This window comes from Aedes albopictus, chromosome 2 (genome assembly GCF_035046485.1).
Source record: "Aedes albopictus strain Foshan chromosome 2, AalbF5, whole genome shotgun sequence".
Lineage (NCBI taxonomy): Eukaryota > Metazoa > Arthropoda > Insecta > Diptera > Culicidae > Aedes > Aedes albopictus.
The window spans coordinates 53,871,245-53,893,218 of record NC_085137.1 but is presented as its reverse complement, the minus strand read 5'-3'; the positions used below and the strand labels follow the sequence as shown (position 1 = coordinate 53,893,218).

Genomic DNA, 21,974 nt, shown 5'->3' with positions numbered 1-21,974 from the left:
ATCACGCGCCTTTGCAAATTGCCCATTTCGATGAATGCTGTTCTCAGCTCACGAGTGTTTCCGCAGCTTTGGTAGATGTTATGATAACTTCTAAACTTTCACACCATGGATTCTATCCAACAGAGAAATCGACAGTTCCACGTAACGTTTCCTTGGGTCATTATCGTTGGTTTCTGTTTGCATTATTCTGTTGAAAATTTTCCTTTGTTATTTTTTTTACGGCTGGCTAATGGAAATAGACTACTTTACCTCATGATACATAGCAGATGTAAGCTTCGGCATCTTTAGTAAAGTACAGGGGATAGACAAAATGATCGGAACAGGCAAAATTTTCACTTTTCAAAAAATGATCAACTAGCTGTATCTTTTCAAATATTCTAAAATTTTCATTATAATTATATTACCTTAGATTACATTAGATTAGATTATAATACCTAGATTAACCCATTAACGCCCAAGGTGTCTCACAACTTTAATCTCCAAATAAATTTGTCATCAAAGGTCAAGTTCCATTAAAATAAGCATGATTTGATGAAAAAAATGGAAGTCTATGGTGTAGTTCCAAAAAAATTCTTCATTGTAGGTCCTCAATGTCTGATAATTTTCTCGAGTTCTATTTCAGTCCAACTACTACGATATTGTTATATTCTGATCCGTATAGATACAATACAGCTCTAAACAAGTGAGAGAGATGATAACCACTCAAAAATCATAGAAAAATGACATATAAATTGGTACAGAAATATAACCCGATAAACGCCTAAAAGTATGCAATTCTTGTAATTTCATGTAATTTCGACTGCAGTGTTCAACATTTCTAATTTTTTTTAACAAATCAAACAAAGAGAGCTCACAATGTGTGGCATAAGCAAACGTTAAAATGCTGTAGAAGTTAGATTTTACACAGATAATAATTCTAATAAAGTAATTGAGCTGTTCCTTCAGCACCCCTCAAACTCTTTTTACGTACTCACTATACGTAAACTTTTCAGAAGTTTTTCATAGAAAATCGTACTGTTCCATTCAATTTGTATCCTTTGACAGATACGTATTTCGATCTCAACTATAAGGCCGTCTTCGGTGTCTCGTCTCATATTTACAAGTATTCCACAAACACGCCCAGGTTCATCATCATTCCATGTTTTGATCTAAAATTTCAACCAGATATACTCGACACGGCTTCTCCACTTATGTTTGTACTACTCCATGATTGCTTATTAGTTAACAATATGTGGGTTTTATGGTGTTATTCTGGGCACTATCAAAGTTACATCGAAAAGATAATATGAAATCCGCGAAGGAATCCCGGGAGGATTTACAGAATGAATTCTGAGAGGCATATCGGGTAGAGTTCTGAGGGAATCTCAACTGAAAGCTTGGTTGGAATCCCTGAAATAGTCTCAGAAGAAGTCCCGGGAGGAATTGCTGTATAAATCCCGAGCGAGGATCCCGGCTCATAGAAATAATTCCATTAGGATTCTCTGAATATGTTTCGACAGATCACTCTGAAAGTATACTAAAAAAATGAAAGAATGCTGGGTAAAATTTCTGAAAGAATCCTTTCATGATTTTCCAAAGCAATTCTGGCAGAAATCCCTGAAGTTATTCCTGAAGGAATCCCGTAAAGAATACCTGATGGAATCCTTAGAGAGATCATGACAGGCATGCCGTCCAGAAGCTGAGCATGCATTCCTGCAAGAAACATAGAAGATGTCTCTATGATCTTGGATTGCCTGAAAACAATCTCGGAAGAAACATATATTTTTTCATATTTTTTTTCGGGAGGAATCTTAAGGAATAACAGCAGGAATCCTGGAAGGAATCTTTGAATGAATTCCAGCACAAATCCCTGAAAGAATGCAGAAAAGAATAACTAACAGAATCCTTTCAGGATTTTCCAAAGCAACCCCTGCAAAAATCCCTGAAGCGAGCTCCGGAGCAATCCATACAGCAATCTCGGAAGCAATATCTGAAGGAATCCCGGGAATAAACCTGGGGAGTTCTCGAAAGGAATGCCTGAAGAAATCCTGAAAAGAATTCCTGAAGGTATCTCAAAAAAGAACCTCAGCTCATCTAATCTCATCTCAATTCTTCACACTACTCTCTAGCCTCTACGTTTCTGTCTTCTTTGCCCTCTATTCCAACCCTCTATCCTACGCTCTATCATAACCTTCAACTCTACCATCTGCCCTACCCTCTTAACTATACCATAAACACTGGCCTATCCTTTACCGTACCCTCTAGTCTATATTGTGCTTAATCGTACCGTCTGCCCTACTCTCTACCCTAACATTTTTCCAACCCTCAAACCTACTCTCTATTCTACCCTTCTCCCTACCGTCCACCCTATTCTCTACCCTAACCTTCTACTCCACTCCCTCTACTCTATCCTTCACCCAAACCCTCTACCCGACCGTCTGCTCCACCCTTTATCCTACCCGCTACCCTACCATCTACCATGACCCTCTACCCTGTGTCTCATAAAGCCCGATCGGTAGATACCCATATTGCATGATATTATAGCTCAAACTACCATTCCGTGGCCACCATCTTAGGTATGGTCCACCATCTTGGGTTTCAAAATGGCGTCGGATATTCATTTTTGAGTTCTACTCATGAAGCCCGATCGATAGATACTCATATTGCATGGTTTCATAGCTCAAATTCTCATTCTGAGGCCACCATCTTGGATATGGGCCGCCATCTTGGATTTCGAAATAGAGGCAAAAATCGTTTTTTGACTTCTACTCATGAAGCCCGATCGATAGATACCCATACTGCATAGTATCATAGCTCAAACTACCATTCCGTGGCCGCCATCTTATATAGTCCGCTACCTTGGATTTCAAAATGGCGCTAAGTATCGATTTTTTACATCTACTCATTATACCCGATCGATAGATACCCATATTGCATGGTATTATAGATCAAACTACCATTCCATGGCCGCCATATTGGATATGGTCCGCCATCTTGGATTTCAAAATGGCGTCGGATATTCATTTTTGAGCTATACTTGTGAAACCCGATCGATAGATACCCATATTGCATAGTATCCGAAGCAGCATTGCCGTTAAAAACATATATTCTGGAGTTTTGACCGCCATCTTGGATTTGAATATCCCTGCTACCCTCCACATCCTAAGGAATGTGTATACCAAATTTGATTGAAATTTCTTGACGCATTTCAGAGTTATGTCTATGTTCCGGCATACATATATACATTATACATACATACAAACAGACATATAAACATACAAATAGACAAACATACAAGCATATAAACATACAATCATACATACATCGACTTGTGTATGTATTGATTAACAACTCTGCCGAAGAAATGAACTGTAAATTATTAACCATTGTCAAGGTTCCAGGGAAATATTTTTTTTCGCATTGGAAATGAAGCTCACTGATCGTGACAATATGCATTCTTTGCAGCATCGTTTACGCCACCTAGTGATCCAGTCACAAACTATATTGTCCACTATGAGCAAGGTATGGATGTGGAGAACATCTTCTCTGAAGAAAGTATTCTAAAATTTTGCATAATTCTGGAGATATTCATATCAAAAGGACTGTCCTATTTATAGGACGCTGGGCGTTTGGGGCATCTGTCCTATAAATAGGACGCTGGGCGGATATGGGTTAAGTTACCTATGATTTTTTACCTAAGATGTATAGAACGTGTAGAATGCGATGAATCTCTTCAGTCGAGTCAAGTACAAGACACTGAAGTTGAGGTCGAAATACGTATCTGTCAAAGGATGCAAATTCTTAGTGGAATTCAAAGGAACAGTACTTAACGCGATTTTCTTTTTATTTACAAATATTCCCCTAACAAGCCCAGGTTAATCATCATCATTATAATTGTTAACTCATTATATAAGTCATAAATGGTAAAAATTTCATTGTATTCGGTTAATTGAATCCGGAGATATAACAGCTGAAAGTTGGCTATCGAATAATTATTGATAGGAACAGTCCGATCTTTTCCAAATTTTGACCACTGATACACAACTAGTGAGTCAACTTACAGTGAAAACTTGAGAATACTTGATGCACTTTTCGAAAAATTACAGCTACACGCTAAGAAAAAGTTACTCTGAAATGAGTAAGATTCACACAAAACTGAGCTAAAATGGAACAGCTCAAAAAATTAGTAAATTGCATTTCCAGCGATAGCGCTAGGCAACGAACTATTAGTTTTCTTAACAAAACTTTCGGAAAATGTATATCTACCTGGTTTGAGGAATTTGACATTTTAACATGAACCATCTATCGGCAAAATCATCAACCAGCTGGTGTAACAAGAGATGTTTTTTGTCATCTTGAAGAAATATGCCAAAAACGCTAACATTGGTGGGTTTTCAGGGAGACTCACTTGTGTTTCAAGGGGAATTCCAGAGGACTTCGGGGCTTTGCAGTGGGGAGCTTAAGTCCTACGTGTAATCTACAGTACTGGGCAGGACTCAATCTTTGAGGGGAGAGAGGACAACTAAAGGCGATAGCTGGCGAAACGCTTACCAACAGATAGTACTCAAGTTCACCCCCCCCCCCCCCATTCTCTAAGTATGACCTAGTGGTGTTATACAGGCTACTCCAAGTAATTCATGTAGTAAGCAGCTAGTTCTTTAGAACTGCTTTGAAAAGGTGAAATTTTTTGCTTAATCCCAACGATTTTGTTGCACTCCAATAAGCTTAAAAAGTAACCTTTGAGAGAATTTCACGTTTTTGCACCCACTATTCTTCCTTTTTGTGTATGAGAAAATCTATATATATAAAAATGGATTTCCGTCTGTCTGTCTGTCTGTCTGTCTGTCTGTCTGTCTGTCTGTCTGACCGCTATGGATTCGGAAACTACTGAACCGATCCGTGTGAAATTTTGTGTGTGGGTATTTTTGGGACCGGGGAAGGTTCTTAGCTTGGTGTGAGACCTCTCCGGTCTCTGGAACGGGGGGATCCCATACAAATGACCTTGCGGGGCACTTCGCTATGGAACTGAATGTCAATAACACAGTAGGCAGGCAGTAGGCAGTACGACGTTTGCCGAGACGGTTATGTATTTACAACCAAAATTCCAAAAGCGTGTAAGCGAGATTATCTAATACTCCCTGCTGCTGAAGAATACCGCCTCATTGCTTTGGCCTTTGGGTAGTGGAGCTACACTACCGTGTGGCTGGAATTTCACCGCCTTGGCAGCTCGGGAATGGAATGGCAGGTTTGTTGGGTCAGTGCTCGACCGACGGGGACCAGCGGGCGTTGCTGGATGGATCCGGGTATCAGGCGTCTTGCTTCTTTGTCGGACCAGGACGGTACGACCCAGGACGAGACCAGAACGACCGTGCCGAGAAGAGTCCCTCCTTTACGGTTAAGACCAATGGCCTGAGGCAATCGTCTTACAGTGGACGATGGCGGGTCTTTTGCTATTAGACTAGGGAGCCATCTCGACTCCCGAGTCGCCGTGTGTGACCGTTTTATAACGGATACGAGGTCCTAAAGTGGATAACAATTGTCCGCCAATGGGGTTGAGGTTGTTGCAGATTTACTTGAAAGGAGGTAGACCGGATATGCAATCCCTATCCCTTCTTTAACAAAAAGAGTGGGGGGGGGGGGTAATGCGACGTATTATAGGTGGTAGCGTCGTGGCGTCAAGTGGTGTCCAGTAACTGGCACCACGTAGAACTAGACGGTCCGGCGAAGACAACGCTGGATTCCTCTGGACTCGAGACAGAATACATGGTCTGGTGCTGTAGGTCGCACTTCTGGACAACACGAGGCATGGATTCTTCCAGACAAACTATTTGCTAAAAGCCCAGAATGCAACGGGACTCCAGACGAACTTCAGGTGGCCAATTATTTCACGTGACCAGAATACAAGAGTGGTAAAGGCTCCTTGTACAAAACCTTTCGGGATTATTTTAAAAATGACTCCAATCACTCTGCTTGGGATTCCTCCAGAAATTTCTTCAGGAGTTGTTCCTCTGTGAATTCCTTCAGGGATTCTTCTAAAAATTCCTACAGGGATTCATCCAGGAATTTCTCTATAAAGTCCGCTAGAGATTCCACTAAAACTTCCTCCTAGATATACCTTAAGCAATTCCTCTAGAGATTCCACCAGGGGTTCATCCAGGAATTTCTCCAGCAATTCTTTCAGGGATTTGTCAAAGAATTCCTCCAAAGATTATTCCTGAAAGTTCTCCAATGATTCTTCAAGGAAACCCTCCAGAAATTCCTCTAGGGATTTCTCTGGAAATTTCTTCATGAGATCCTTAGAAGATAGCTCAATGAATTTCCCTAGAAATTCCCTCAGGTATGTACTGGAATTCCTTCAGAAGCTCCTCCAGGCATTCCTTCAGGAGTTCCTCTAGGGATTGCTCTTGGAATTCCTCCACGAATCCTTTTAGGAGTTCCTTCAGGAATTCTCACAGAAATACCTCCAGGGATTTCTATAGGGATTTCTCCAGGGATGCATCCAGCCATTCCTTCTGAATTTAATTTTGGGACTCCTCCTGGAATGCATTTGAGAATTCCACCAGGAATTCCTGCAGATATTAACTCAGGAATTCCTGCAGAATTTACATCAGGAATTCTGAATTTCATCCAGGCATTTCCTGCAGGATTGCCACCAAGAATACCTCCAGGAATCACCCCAAGAATTGATCCAGGAATTAATTCAGAAAATCCTACACGAATTTCTTTTTGAAATTCTTTTAAGAATTGCTTCAGTAATTCTTTCAGGATTTTTTCCGGGAATTCTTCCAGAGTTTCCTTGAGGAGTTTTTCCAAGGATTCCTCCAGAGATTTCACCAGAAATTGATTCATGGGAGCCCTCCAGGAATCCCACCAGCATTTTCTCCAGGAATTTCTTCAGGAATTGGTCCAGGTATTTACCAGAAATTCCTTCAGGGATTTCTCTAAAGATTCTTCCAGAGATTCCTCCAGGAATTCCTTCGATAATTCCTCCAGTAATTCATCCAGATGTTCTTCTAAGTTTTTTTTTCTGGAATTCCTCCAGACATTAATCTGGAAATTGCTAATGGAATTTCTTAAGGGATTCCTCCAGAAGTTCTTCTGGAGATATCTCAAGGATTCCTCGAGGAATTCCTCCAGGTATTTCTCTAGAGATACCTCAGGAAATTCCTGTAGAAATTCCACTAGGGATTCCTCGAGGAGTTTCTCCAGAAAATCTTTAAAGGATTTCTCCAGGGATTCTACCTGAAAGTTTTCCAACGATTCTTCAAGAAAATCTTCCAGAAATTCTTCCAGGAGTTCTTCTCTAGATTTTTCGAGGAATTTCTCTAGATATTCCTCCAGAAATTCGCACAGGCATGTCTCCAGGCATTCCTTCAGGAGCTTCTCTAGGGAATTCACTAGGGATCGCTCTAGGAATTCCTCTAGGAATTCTTTTAGGAATACCTCCAGGCATTACTCCAGGAGTTTCTTCAGGGATTTTCATAGGCATTCTTCCAGGGATTCATCCAGGCATTTCTTCAGCATTTGATTCTGGGACTTCTCCAGGAATACCTTTAAGAATTCCACCAAGAATTGCCCCAGAAATTACCCCAGGAACTCCTGCAGATATTACTTCAGGAATTCCCAAAGAAATTAAAGCAGTAATACGTTCAGAAATTACAACGGCAATTTGTTAAAGAAATCATCATCCCGGAGTTTATACACACATTATTCCAAGAATCCAAGGATTCCTCAAGAAATTGGTTCAAAGGATTCCTCCAGTAATTCCACCAGGTTTTTCCAGTAATTTCTCGAGGAATTTACCAGGAATACCATCAGGGATTCCACTAAAGATTCTTCCTCCAGTAATTCATCCAGATATTCATCCAAGAATTCTTCATGGAATTACTCCAGAAATACCTCTGAGAATTTCTCTAGGAATTTATAACTCGCGCTGTCTGTCTGTCTGACCCTTATGCATTCGGAAACTACTTATCCGATCGGTGTGAAATTCTGTAGGTAGATATTTTTGGGCCGGGGAAGATTCTTAGCTTGGTGTGCGATTTCTGGAACGGGAGGCTCCCATACAGATAACTTTCAAGTCACACTGTTCCATTTTCTTTATGGACCAACTGCTAAAATTTACAACATACCTAAATGTTTCCTTCTTTTTATCGAAGGTTTTTCTTTCGAGTGGCGCTGTTGAGCAGTTGAACTGTAAATTCTATGGTCGAGTTTTCCGTTTAATTTAACCCTCTAATACCCAAATTTTTGATTTTGATCTAAATATCATTTTTCGTCATCTAAAATCGATTTAAACATGTTTTGGAAGATGATTCTTCTTAATTCTCGATTTTGTGATTTTCGGTTTTTGATTTTTCTAATTTTTATTTTTGAACATCCACACACTTTTATATTTTTCCTAGAAGCCACTTTGGGATACGGATTTTTTGAGACGAAAACATTTTGAGATTTTAAGATTATTGTTGAAATATTTTTATTTTAAATTTTTTTCAAAGAAAATTTTATTTTTCGTGTAATTTTAAGGAAAGTAATTTTAGAGTGTATTCGACTCCCTTAAACTATTCTACTATGATAGAATGATTTGGGAAAAATCTAAAATATGTTTATTTTAGCGATTCAATACAAAATAATCAATGATTTCTTAAAGGTGACTAAAACATCAATTTTTCAATAATTTTTGAAAAATGTAAATACGCTTTAGAAGACACCGAAAACCATTTTGAGATATACAAAACAGTCCTAAATATCACCCAAAAATATAAAAAATTTGATTGTCCACGAAACAAAAATTACAAAAATGCTCAAACTATACCCCGTCTAAAGGCGGGATTGGGTATTAGAGGGTTAAATACAATTTAAAAAAAAAGTTGGTTAGCAAACAGCATTCTTTATCTGAGACAAATGTACCAAATGGAAGATAACGTGCCTCTGGAACCGGGCTTCCGATGTTTATACAAATGAGTTTACATACTCTTTGAAGCCATACAACTAATTATTTAATGAAATGATCAACAAGATATTTGAACGGATCAATTTGTCCTCATGGTGGGTGGCTATGTTCGTATGTAGAACAAGTTAAGAAAATTAACAAAAACATTAGAAAAACTGTGCAAGAGCAACAATTAAAATGGGCAATACATGGTTTGCCGGGTCAGCTAGTCGCCTATATTTTTAAAACAAATTGTGCATCCTTAATTGCAGGAAAAATTACCTTTGATATTTTTGAAATTGCTTTGCGCTATTTATGTCAGTAAAATTTCTAATGAGACAATAAAAGTTTTGATTTTGATTTCCAAACTAGGACAAAAAACCTTTTTAAAACGAAAGAAAATCTTCTGGAATATTCACTAATTCAAGATAATTTACCCTGTGAATAGTTTTTTCGCCCTTTTACATGTAATAAACTTTATTCTTGGAATTGAACCCTTGTAAAAATTACGAAAAAAAATCTGAAATTTCCTGAAAAAAAAAGTTTTAGAAGATCTTGCATTAACCGTTTCAAAATTCGCCCCATTTCTTCAGATGCCCTGTCAGAAGTTCTTTCAAAAAAAAAATTTCAGACAAAAACAGTTCTTGATATTTATTCAGGAATTTCAACAAACGTTACTTCAGATACTTCTTCAGAAATTCTTCCGGAGATATTTTAAAAATCTTCCAAAATTTCCCTCAGAAACTCTTTTTAAGTTTCCTTCGAAAATTTGTTAAAGGATTCCTCTAGAAATTCCTAAACATATTTCTTTAATGATACTTTCGAAAAAATCTATTAGGATTTGATTGGAAACAGTTTCAGAAATTTCTGCAGGGATTTCTTCGGAAATTCCATATGAATTTTCTCAGATCTTTTTCATTTTTTTATAGAAAATTTTGCATGGATTGCTTCCAGGGATTCTTCCAGATATTCATCAAGGCATTCCTTCAATAATTCCTCAAGATATTTAACATTATTTTGATATTGCAGGAGTTCCTATAGAAAACTCCTCCTTAATTCTACAAGAGTTGTTTCAGAAAATCGTCTAAATATTTCCTTCAAGCATTTATCCACGGATTCCTTCGGAAATGTCTCTCATATTTCGCCAGTGAATCCCCCCAAATTTCCTTAAAAGATTGCAAATGGAGAACATTCATTTGGAAATTTTATTCAGGAATTGCGCTAAAAATTCCATCAGGGACTACTTCAGACATTCCATTAGCGATTTCTTCATATATTTTAAAAATATTTTTTTGCATTACTTTTCGAAACTCGCCCAGGGGTTGCTTCTGAAAAACGTCATTTCTCCAAGGAAATTTCAAAACAAAAAATAATCCTTCACATATATGTCCGGACTTTTTTCCGATAAACTTCCAAAAATTTCTTCACAAAATTTTTCAGAGATTCCATCGTATATTCTCCAAGGATATCTTTTGAAATTCTCTGAGCAATTCCTTAAAGGATTCTTTCAGAAATCCTCCTAACATTTATTTGGAAGTATTCTTGAAGGCATTTTTAGAACTTCCTACTGTAATTCAGCAGTTCAGAAATTTCTTAAAGCATTCTTTGAGAAAACCTTGCATCATTATACTTCAAAAATTTCTCGAAGGGTTCCTTTGGAAATTCTTTGGGAGAATCTTTGTAGAAGTTTTCCAGGGATTACTTAAGAAATCAATCCAAAATTTCCAAAATATGTACTTCTTCTAGTAATCTATTAGAAAATCTTCCAAAGATTCCTTGAGAATTTTCTCAACGAATTTTAACAAAAAATTTAGCAGGAATTTAATCTGTTTTTTTTTAAGAATTTCTCCTGAAACTTCTGGAGTGATTCTTTTGGAAAATCATCTATGGGTTGCTTCCAAACTTTTTCATGAATTTCTTTAGAAACTCTTCCGAGATTTTCTTCAGAAATTCCTGTAGAGATTCGATCAGATGTTTCTGCAAGGATAAATTGAGAACAGCATTGTAGAATTTCTTCATAAATTTCTTTAAAAAAGATACAGATCCCACCACTGATTCATTTGGAAAATATTTCACAAATACATTCAGGAACGTCTCTTGTGATTTCATCAATAACATTCCAGATATTATCACACAAATTGTACAGAAAAATCCATCAGAAAAAATTGTAGAATTAGCATAGGTTAAATACACAGATATAAAAACTTAAAAAAAATCCTCGGAAATTCTTCTTGAATTTTTTTTTTTGAGAAATTCTTCCTGTGATTTTTTTTATCTTTATTATGATACTCTTTAGAAGGAATTTCTAAAAAAAATCTATGGAAGTTTTTCCTAGCTTGTTTTAGAAATTCCTCCTAAGTTCCCATTTAACATTCTTCCAAAGATTTCTGCAGAAATTCCTCCAATGATTCATGCATATGATCTTGTTATAATCTTGTGAAGATTATTTTAGGAATTCCAGAATTTTGTCCAGAAAATTTCTCAAAGACACCTTTAGAAAATCTTCCATAAATTGATTTTATAACAGCTACATGCACACATACTTTTCAATAATCCGCTATTGATTCCTTTCAGAAAATCTTTTACAGATTCCTTCAAAAATTTCTCTTAGAATTTTTAAAGAAAATCTTGAATTGATTGCTTCGGGAACTCCTCAGTGAATTTTTTTCACACGTTTTTCCAGAGTTTTCTTCTAAAATTGCTGCGGAGAATCCTCCCCAAGTTTTGCCAAGTATTCCCCTAAAGAACATTCTTAAGGCTTCCTAGAAGAAATTATATATCGATTATTTTAAAATATTTTCCAGCATTCCTCTTAGAAATTTCTCCAATGATTTTTTCAGATAGTCATACATTTTAGAAACCCTTAAATAGTTCGTCAAAGTTTTTTTTTCTTAAATTCTTCCTAGGATTGCTTTTGGCGTCCCTATAGCAATTCGTCCAAAAAATTCTTCAAGGATTCCTTTAATAATATTTTCATAAAGTTTCTTCTGAAATTACTTAGAGGATTTGTTAATAAACTCCGTAGAATTCCTTTACAAAATCTTCTGGGGATTCTTTTGAAAAATCATCCAGGGATTTCTTTCCAAAAACCTGCCGTGATTCTGGCAAAAAATATCCACGGATTTTTTCAGATTTTTACAGAGATACTGCCACAATTCTTTCGAAAACTCCATCAATGTTTTCTTCATAAATTCTTGCAAGGATTCCTTCAGTAATTCGTACAGATATTCCTTCACGTACTTCTACAGAGTGTCCTTCTATAAATTCTCTAGGGAAAGCCATCTAATTTCATTGGAGTTTTCCGGAGAAATGTCTCCAGGAATTTCTTCCAGGATTCATCCAAAGATTTTCGCATGATTCCTTCCTACTTGATCCGAGAATTATTCCATCAAGTCATGTACAGATTCCTTCAGGAATTTCTCCGGATAATCCTCAATGTATTGTCTCAGAACTTGCTTCAGAATGTCACCTCAGATTCTGTCAGGAAATAATTCAGAAATTTCGACTGAAATGTTTCCTTTTCCTATTGTTGAGAGATTTTTCTTGGAATATTAACAGATGTTTATTCATTTCTTCGGTTCACATTTAATGAAAATAGATCAGCAAAGCTATGTACACCAACTGTCATAAGGTATACAATCTATTTTTCCTGTGTTCAGTTATTCTTTTTTTGACAAAAAATTACCGTATGAAAAATTAAATGTGTTAAATGGATTTCCCCAGAAATTCTTTCTAAAATATCTTGAGAAATTCTGATGGGCATTTCAACAAGCAATTCTTCAGATATTTATTCGAGATATTTTCCACAAATTCTTTCTGATTCTGATTTCTTCTGGGATTTCCCTTGTATTCCGACAAAATCCAAGGATTTTTTTGTCAGTATTCAACTAGATATTTCTACAGGAATTCGACAACAGATTCGTTACTTCTTTCAGGAAATAGTTCAGAGATCGCTTCAAATATCCATTAAGAATTTATTCCTTCAGAGACATCGCCACTCGGCAAAGACTTCTTCAGTGTTCTAAGATTTTTTTAGGAATTTCGGTAAAAAAATTTTTAGGGATTTTTTCTATTTCTTTACTAAAGAATGATTGCCAAGATGAAAAAAAAAACACTCCAAATAATGTTCTTTAGGCGTGATACTGCAGACATTCCCATGTAGGCGTAACGGGCGTACCGCGATGGTAAGGAAGAGAGAGAATGAGGTTTTAGTGGATTGATCAGCAGGTTTCTTAACCCAAGTATTAATTTCAATGTTATCAAAGTTTTTTAGCGATTCTAAAATCCTAAACATAAAACCATTGATGCCGACTTGAAAATGCTCTCGAGTTCTGGTATGCCTCAATAAGCCCACGTTCTGGCTAGTTGGCCCAGTCTTATTAGGGTCTACAGGACTTCGTATGCACACCGGCTTAGGATTTCGGGTTGTATCATAGTTTTATCAATCTTCTAAATAAAACCATCTTCTGACTTGTCAAATAATTGTTTTGATTATTTGATCAATGTTCGATCGTCAGAATAAATTATGCTTGGTTGTTTATCCAGCCATCAATTGGAAAGATGCGGATATGGAATTCAAATTTATTGTTTTCTATTTAATACGTGTCAGGAGACATGCCACGGAAAATTTGTGGTGAATGTGACTGTGATAATGACAAAAACTAAGTGCGCCACACAAACTATGCATAATTTGGAAGTTAAATGAATTTAATTTACTCGGTGAAATTGGGTGCAAAAAAGGTTTTTTCAACACAGCGGAGTTTAAAAGACATTATGTAATTTTTCTGACAAAATAAAATGACGGAAACGTGTTGTATGGTTTAATTTGATCTTAAGCTGTACGTGAAATCATAAAATTGAGTAATAATTTTTCTGTATTTACATGAATTATCCAAGAATTATCCCTGCTAGGCGCCTTTTTTTTGATAAAACTCTATGTTCCTTATGATTCCTCCAATAGGGCTAACCCTCCTGAGGTAGTCATAACTGAGCTCATGATAGAACTAGCGGTTTTATCACAGCAATTTTTTGGTTTATGTTACGGCCACGGAAACTTTTGTTGGTTTTGTGCATTGCCTCACAGTTTTGTGTATTTGTTTACAAAAAAATCTCTCCGACAACAACCTCAATTGCAAGTTTTATTGAAATGGTATATAATAAGTGATAAAACCAATTCATGTCTACTTGCAAGTCTTTAATTGAAGATGTTCATAGCAGAGATTATATGATAATTTTATGGAACGCCAAAGGTTCAAAGTAAAAAACTACCAGATAAAACTAATTTAGAACAACTAGCTTTTTGACATGCTCGTATGAAACCAGGATAAAACATGAATAAACCTTCAAGGCATGCTGATTGTTACTTGGGAATTGTATAAAAGAAAAAAAAAACAAGAAAGATAGTCTCAGGGGTGTTCCGGAGTGTTTCATGAGCGTTTTGTGGGGACTAATCTGCCGTGAATCACATATCTGTCCCATTTGCATAGGAAATCCAGCAAAGATGGGACTGATATGCGATTCATGGCAGTAATGGGCCATTCAATAGGATCCCATGGGGTTTCAGGGGGTCACAGAGCTATTTTACGAGGTATCAATTGCGTTTCAAGAGAAGAGGCCTTCGAGGAGGTACATGTAGTTCTCAGGAGTATTTTGGGGGGCTCCAAGGGCTCTCATGGAGGTTTTAGGTGCGTTTCACACTACATTGATGCCGCATTCAATGTACGAATGTTATTTTCTTTGAATTTCAGCATGTTGCACCATGATTGTAACACACATCAAAAAGATGGGAGTTTGAAATGAAAACTGCGAAAAAGACATGTGGGTATCGAGAACCGCAAGTGTGAGAATGTGGGAACATTGAATTTTGGACTGGTTTGAGGGGCGTTTTCGGAGGTCCGGAAGCTATTTTCGAAGGCATTTCAGAGAGTTTCATAGGATTTTCGACGGGTTTTGTAGCCGTTACATGTGCGTTTTCGGTAGTTACGGAGGGTTTCAGATGCGTTACATGGGGTCCGAGAGGGCTGTAGGGGGATTTCGGAAGCATTTCAGGAAGTTTCAGATAATTTGCAGAAAATTTCAGAGGCAAAATGCCGCAGAGAGGCTCGTGGAATGTCCCTGATATTCCTTGTAACGCCCCTAAAAGGATCCTGAGACCCCTTTGAATCGCCCTTGAAGTCCCTTGAAACGTCATAGAATCCCTCCGTAATTAAAACGCGAATGAAACCTGGCGGAACGCCATTAAAAGGGTCCTGAAGTTCCTGAAATAACTCCGGAGCGGAGAAAATCGAAGGGGAAGTTCGCTGTTCCCATAGTAACACATACATTTAGCATTTCGGAAACGTGAAAAATCCGAGTATTCTTTTACAAATCATCCCCAAAGGTGAGTGATACAAGTAGTCGTCAACGAAATTCAGTGCCTCATGTGAAAATCTCTTTTTTGTTTACATTTGTTACATACGGTGTTTGGTAAAGTTAGGCTTGAAATATGGCAGAGATCGTATACCATCCTTCAAAGTTGATTAGTGGTACGCTTTGCGTCTCCTTAATGCGACAAATTTCTTCACAAACTCTGTGGTATCGTTAAGTATGATCTTGGAAAAATTACAAATATTTATGTGAATAAGGAATGCTTTACGAGTATTTTCGCTAGAAGTTTATTGAATTCACAATTTTATAAAAAGCGTTACTCTAAGATGAAAGCTTGTACATATTTCTTTGCGCTCGACAGATAATGCTTCCTAAAGCACGTAGACTTCGTCGCAACTCTTTTCAAACTGCAAAGACCGTGTCATGAAAAATAAAAGTCACAAGAATTGCTATGCTCATGCATTCAATATTGACTGGCGCCGAGAACCCAGCCACTCTTTCACACAATAATGCTTGCTTTTAGGACACTCGTGGGGAGCATAACAGTGGGTGGGTGTTCATGGGAGCAGAAAGAGGGTTCAGGGAACAAACCTTGGTGGTCCACCTGCAACGCCATCGATAAGGCCAACATTTGGGGGTGGTGGTGGCGGTGGCGCCGGTGGAAGATCCGTATGCGCTGGACATCGGTACAGTCTGCCGCAGCCGCCGCCGGAGCGAGCCAAGTGGTGGTCCAGCAGCGCCAGGCACCGAATTGATTTTCGCACGAACGATGACCATGGGGTGACAATTGTCCACCGTCGGGTACGGAAAGCGGGCGGTGTGTTCGGCGGGTGGTGACCAACAGATAATGTGCACAGACACATACACATCACACACACACGGTTGGAGCAACGGACAGGACGAAAAAGAGATAAAGAACGAGAAAATGAGAGTTGTTTTCCCATAAGATGGAATTTGATAACGTTTTATCGTTTGCACACTCGCAAGTGTAGTTATTATCGTTATTTGGATGTCCTGCTGAGTGGCATCGTTCTGTGGGAATGGGTAGTGCTTTTTATATTCATTGGCATTAAGTATTGAAAGTGTTTAGAAGAGCAATAATTATAACATCCACGATGTAGGTAGAGAATATAATAGGTAGAAGAAGAAGTGAAAAACAGATATAAAAATGAAAGGTTTTATTGACGGATACGAAATTCTACAAAAACTAGCGGGCCAGCTTTAAGTTATAGAACAATATAGGAATACATACTACGGAACATTTGTACAGCAGCGTAGAAGAAATTGTAATTATTGGTAAAAAGAAATACATGGATACATATTTTTTCAGAGACCGTCTAGATAATAAACCATTTCAATGAAGCTCAAGATTATGAAAAATAGAAAGAAGTTTTTTCCTAGACAAATCTAATGGATTCGCTGACTAATTCCTACAAAAAAAAACATATTTAAATCTCTCCGTGCTACCTCTGGTACATAGGTTGATCACCGGAACGTTCTCCGCTATCCACCGATCCCACAGACGATCTGCCAGTGCAGTGCCTACGAGTGCTTAAAGCAATCCCGCAACGATTTGCTCCCGTTTGTTTTCAAAATCTTTTCTGTCTAAATCTTTGAACCTCTCAGCAAAAAAATTTGGGCGCCAATGTTTCGTTTGTCTCCAGCATATGTCATGGTCATCGGACATGAATTTACTAGGTTCTTCGCTTCTACCAACGTCGTTAGCAGTACCTTGCCTTCAACCATTTGCTGTCGTGTAGCACTTGATAAGTTATCGCTTCTTAGCAGCCGTCTTCTACCTTCCACTTAATATCCTTACTCGCCCACTGAAACTCGGTCCCGTTGTCGGGATAGAATTCAACTGGCTTCTTCCAGAGGCACACGAATCACTGAATCGCCAACAAGTACGTTTGCGTCGTCAAGCTGGTGAACCGTTTTCGTCATCACATAGGGTATTGGTTCCCTTATTAAGCATGTGGCTTCCATTTTCATCCCACGAAAAACAAAGGCGTTGCTTGTATAGTTTCATATTTTGTATTTTTGTTTGAAGAAAAGAACGGAATCAATCGGTGCCGTAATCGCTTGTTTTCGAATAGGATGAATATGGGAGCGTGAGATTACTGATGGAAGACATACCCTACGTAAAATAGGTGGGTTTGTATTTTGCGATATGCGCGCCTAACCAGCGATTGTACCGTAATATTCCACTCCTGTAAATGTCCGCCAACCGGAAGTAATACACACCACTGAAAAGGGGATTATTCCAGGAATCTTCGGAGCTTACTTATTTTACATTACACGCAAGCCTCTATTGTTCCAATCACTGCGCAGCAGCACTAGCTTTGGGAGTCAGGATAAACATAATCTTCAACGGAGCATCCTTCGAAAACGTCATGATCAACAAGCACACTTGGCCGTTGCCCGCGAGGAATGGGAACGTCGACCAGCAAATTAATCCGTAACATGTCGTAGTTTACAACCGTCAAAATGGAAAGGCGTATCGCAATCGCTCCGAGTGACCTGGATAGTGGGTGAATCCAGAGCATAGAAGCAGTCCCAAAGGTGAAGCTCATCAAAGCCGCCCATACGGTGGACAACAATCAGTACCCATGTCAGACGTCATCGAAGGACACTCCGATATTGAGAGATATCTAGAGGAGTCCCAATAATCTTCATTGGTCTCAAGGACATCAATCTGTACACTGCTTTCGAAGCTAGGATGAAAATACCTGGCTAACCAGACGCCTTCTGGTCAAAACTAGGTAAGAGTTTCTCCTGGGATTCCTCCAGAGAGTACACTTGAAGTTCCTATATTAAATACTTCTGTGATACATCCACGGATTTCTTCATGAATTCCTCTAGTGATTTTTTTCCGAAAGTTCCCGCAATAATTCCTCTTATGATTTCTCCAAGGATACCTTCACATCCAAAGCTACTTTCAGAAAACATCCAGTAATGCCAGCTGGGATTCTTGCTGAAATTCTCCATGACAATTCCTCCACAAAATCCCCATTTTTTCAGGTATTTCTTAACGAGTTCTTTGCATTCCTCAAAAAAAAAAATCAAAAATTTGATCAAAGATCTTCTTACATCACCACTAGAAACTTTTGCTGGTATTCCTCCAGGAACTCCTGATGTAATGCATTGTTGGAATTCTTCAAAAATTTGACATTCCTACAGAGAATCCTCTTAAGATTCAGGAGCCACTGCTAGGATTTCTTCAGGACTACAATTGGGATTCACTATACAATTTAAACAGAAATCCATCAAGATTTTTTCTGGGTTTCCCGTGTAATACCCGCCGGGTATCCTACAGGAATTACTGGAGGTATTTTGAGAGCATTATTTAGAGATGTCATATACTGATTTATCGATCGTATTCTATTAATAACTTGATGATTTTGAGGCTATATCGGTTTCTTTCTACTCATAGTATAAGGGAGTAGAGATCAAAGTGGACAATGAAATGATAGATATGATAGAATTCGCTAGGTAGCGAACAAGTGTGAAAATTTTATAGAAGGTGAAATTAGGCAAGTAGGCCATGTATTGAACGAATACATCGAATGCGTGAAACTTCTGCCGTGCGGCCTGTGCTTTTAAACAGATCGGCTTGGTTGGTAGTTCATACCACCTTACCAAGACTGGCAAAAGTTTCAGGCACCCGACTGCCTATGTATTGTTCTGTTTTCATCACAAATTCTATCGATCGGTAGCTTTTTCGGAATTCGCACTCCGTTCATAGGGGTATGCCTATATCGCGGCGTGTTCTTTCTATTAGCTTTTTCGATCTTAGAAAGTATAAGGATATCTCTGAAGAATCATAGCTGATAAAACGTCAAAAGGACTTTGTTGAGAAAATCCAGGAGGAAATCTTGGGCGAATCCTAGGAGGAAGTTTCGGGGAAACACCAGCGGGCGTCCTTAGACGATTTCCTGAAAAATTTTCTAGATGAACCTTCTGAGAAATTCTCCTGGAGTTCCTGGAGCCTCCAGGAGGCTGGAGGAATGTAATATGGGTTTTTGCTAGAAATTTCTGCTTGGATTCCTCCATGAATTTATCTAAGAGTTCCTCCAGAAATTACTCCGATGAATCTTTCAGGGATTTCTGTAAGAATTTCTCTGGGAACACCACCAAAAAATCTCTCTGGAATTCCTTCAGAAAATCCTACCATGATTTCTCCAAGCATTCTTACTGGGATATCTCAAGCATTTCCAGATAGTATTTCTACAGTTATTGCTAATGGAATTCCTGGAATATTACTAAAACAAGGAATTGCTTAAGTAATTCCGGCAAGACTTCTAGGAGGGTTATAACCAGAGTTGCTCTCTGTCACTATCAAATGATAGGCAAACCACCGATTTTGATAGGCTGACTGTGATCCAAGTCAGCGTGTGCTCTGTTGAGTCAGCGTCACTTTTATTTTCCCATCACAACTGGACTGATTGCGATGGCGGGTACATATCATCGATAGGCCATCTTTAAAATTCGTTTAAAAATCAAACTAAACACTTAAAGTGATGAAATTTGAATATGTGGTACAGAATAACAAGTTTTGTATGTTGGTCAACAATCATTTTGAGTTTTGGCTAAAATCACTAAAACATCAGTTCAGGGTATATGATAGTGCTCTCAATTAGAAGCTGCAAAGAGTCTTTTGAAACTAAAAAGAACTAAAAACCTCTTTGAAGGTGATCTGAGAGGACACCTTAGTATTCAAAAAACAATTAGTATCAACTCGCTAGTCACAAGCAATGGTGATTGGATGAGCAGACGATACAATTTTCAGCGTTCTTTCCAAGTGATCAATCCTGGGAGAAACGTTGCAAAAACTCGCAAAATTCTGGAACTTTCCAAAAAAGATATTAGTACTTTAACTGGCCTCTTAGGGGCTGTCCATAAACCACGTGGTCATGAGGGGGGGGGGGGGGGGTTCGGCCTATGAGCATTTTGTATGCACGAATAAAAAATTTTGTACGGACAAATGACCACGCAGGGGGGGGGGGGGGGTTTAGAAGTCCCAAAAAAATGACCACGTGGTTTATGGACAGCCCCTTAACAGGTCATTGTCCGAGCCGTTATCATCTGAAGGTTATTGGAAAATTTCAAGATGATGTATGTCACTTGTGCGGCATAGATACAGAAGACTCGGAACACTTGTTATGCCGTTGTCCGGCAGTTGAAACTAAAAGAATTAGGTTCATCGACAAAGGGCTAATAGAACCCTTTGTTGTCTGGAGGACAAACCCAAATACGGTGGTCCAATTCATTCGAAGTGTGGCACCGTGTTGGGATATCGCTTCTGGTCAAAGTCTCATTATTACCAATACCAATGGTGATACGTCGACTTGACAAAGCTAAAAAGAAATGGGGCATATGTCACAATAGATCTATTAACTGGTCGCAGTGACTTAGATACCCAACAAGGAATAAAAAAAAAAAGATAGTGCTCTGGAGTGCGGGTCAGTATCAAGTCGTTACCGGTCACTATCGTTTTGATATTGATCGGCCTAAAGTGATAGTGACAGTGGAGCAAAATCAGTAGTCAACTGACATGACTGATATTTCGCAACTCTGGTTATAACAACGAATTTCGGAAGAAATCCCAGCTGCATCCAGGAGCAATTTCAAACAGAAATTCTCAAAGCTGTCTGAAGATAATTTCTTGTAAAAAATGAAGAGATATTTCTGGACTAATTCCTCCGATTTTTATAAGCAAATTCTTCACCGCCGTCTGATACGACATTTCCAATACAAGGGAATAAATGCTATTAGAGTCTGTGTACGTTGGCATCAATAACAGTAACCTCCCGAAGATCTTTACCGAAGACGACACTTTTCTATGACGTTCAAAACTTTACCTGAGATCTAGGACCACCTGGAAGTAAACTTCCAACTAGTTGGTTTATCACCGCTTTTGGGTGAACAGAACACCTATGTGCCTGAGCCTCATTTTGCACCCAATTTCAAAACTACAAAAATCTGATTCTCAGCCGTTTCTCAACGAAAAATAATGAAATTTTGACAGTTGATCACAAAGTCCTTCTAGTTTATGTAACCGGGGTCATGGTTCCGGATTTTTCCGTTGTTCTGGATTTATGGCCGGGGGTACTGGGGTAACCTCCTTATCAGATAGAGGTGCAATCTAAAATTTGCCTTCGAAAATTAGCTTGCGGCATATCAAACTTCATGATTTTGCAAAACAAGAGTATTGGACCATGTTTCTAGAGATTTCAGATACAATGGCCACTTCTCCGGATGTTCCGAACCCAGGTACCCCCAGGGAAGTGACCACTCTCTGACCGGTTCTGAATCCTACCTTGTGACATATCAAACTCCATGATTTTGCAAAACAAGAGTCTTGGACTATTGTTTCTAGAGATCTCGGATACACTGACCACTTCTCCGGATGTTCAAGATCCTGCTGCCCCCAGGAAAGTGGCCACTTTCTGACCGGTTATGAAACCTAGCTTGCAACATATCAAACTTCATGGTTTTGCAAAACACGAGTATTGGATCATGTTTCCAGAAATTTCGGATATACTGGCCACTTGTCCGGTTGTTCCGAAAATCTGGTGCCGAAAGGGATGTGGCCACTTTTTGAACGGTTCTGAAACCTAGCTTGCGACATATCAAACTTTATGATTTTGCAAATCAGCATTGGGCCATGTTTCTAGAGATTTTGGATGTACTGGCC

The 21,974-nt window shown here is 38.5% G+C and overlaps 1 protein-coding gene across 8 annotated transcripts in view; it reads right to left on the bottom strand.

The window, feature by feature from the left end:
- LOC109409200 (uncharacterized) overlaps window positions 1-21,974 on the bottom strand; it is a 504,613-nt gene that overhangs the window by 259,404 nt on the left and 223,235 nt on the right. For 7 of the 8 annotated variants that reach the window (XM_062849689.1, XM_062849690.1, XM_062849691.1 and 4 more), the window contains one exon: window positions 15,869-15,970. The exons of the other annotated variant lie outside the window; for it this stretch is intronic. In XM_062849689.1, coding sequence (XP_062705673.1) covers window positions 15,869-15,970 — 102 coding nt within the window. The remainder of the gene's footprint in view (window positions 1-15,868; window positions 15,971-21,974) is intronic. 8 annotated transcript variants of the gene reach the window in all.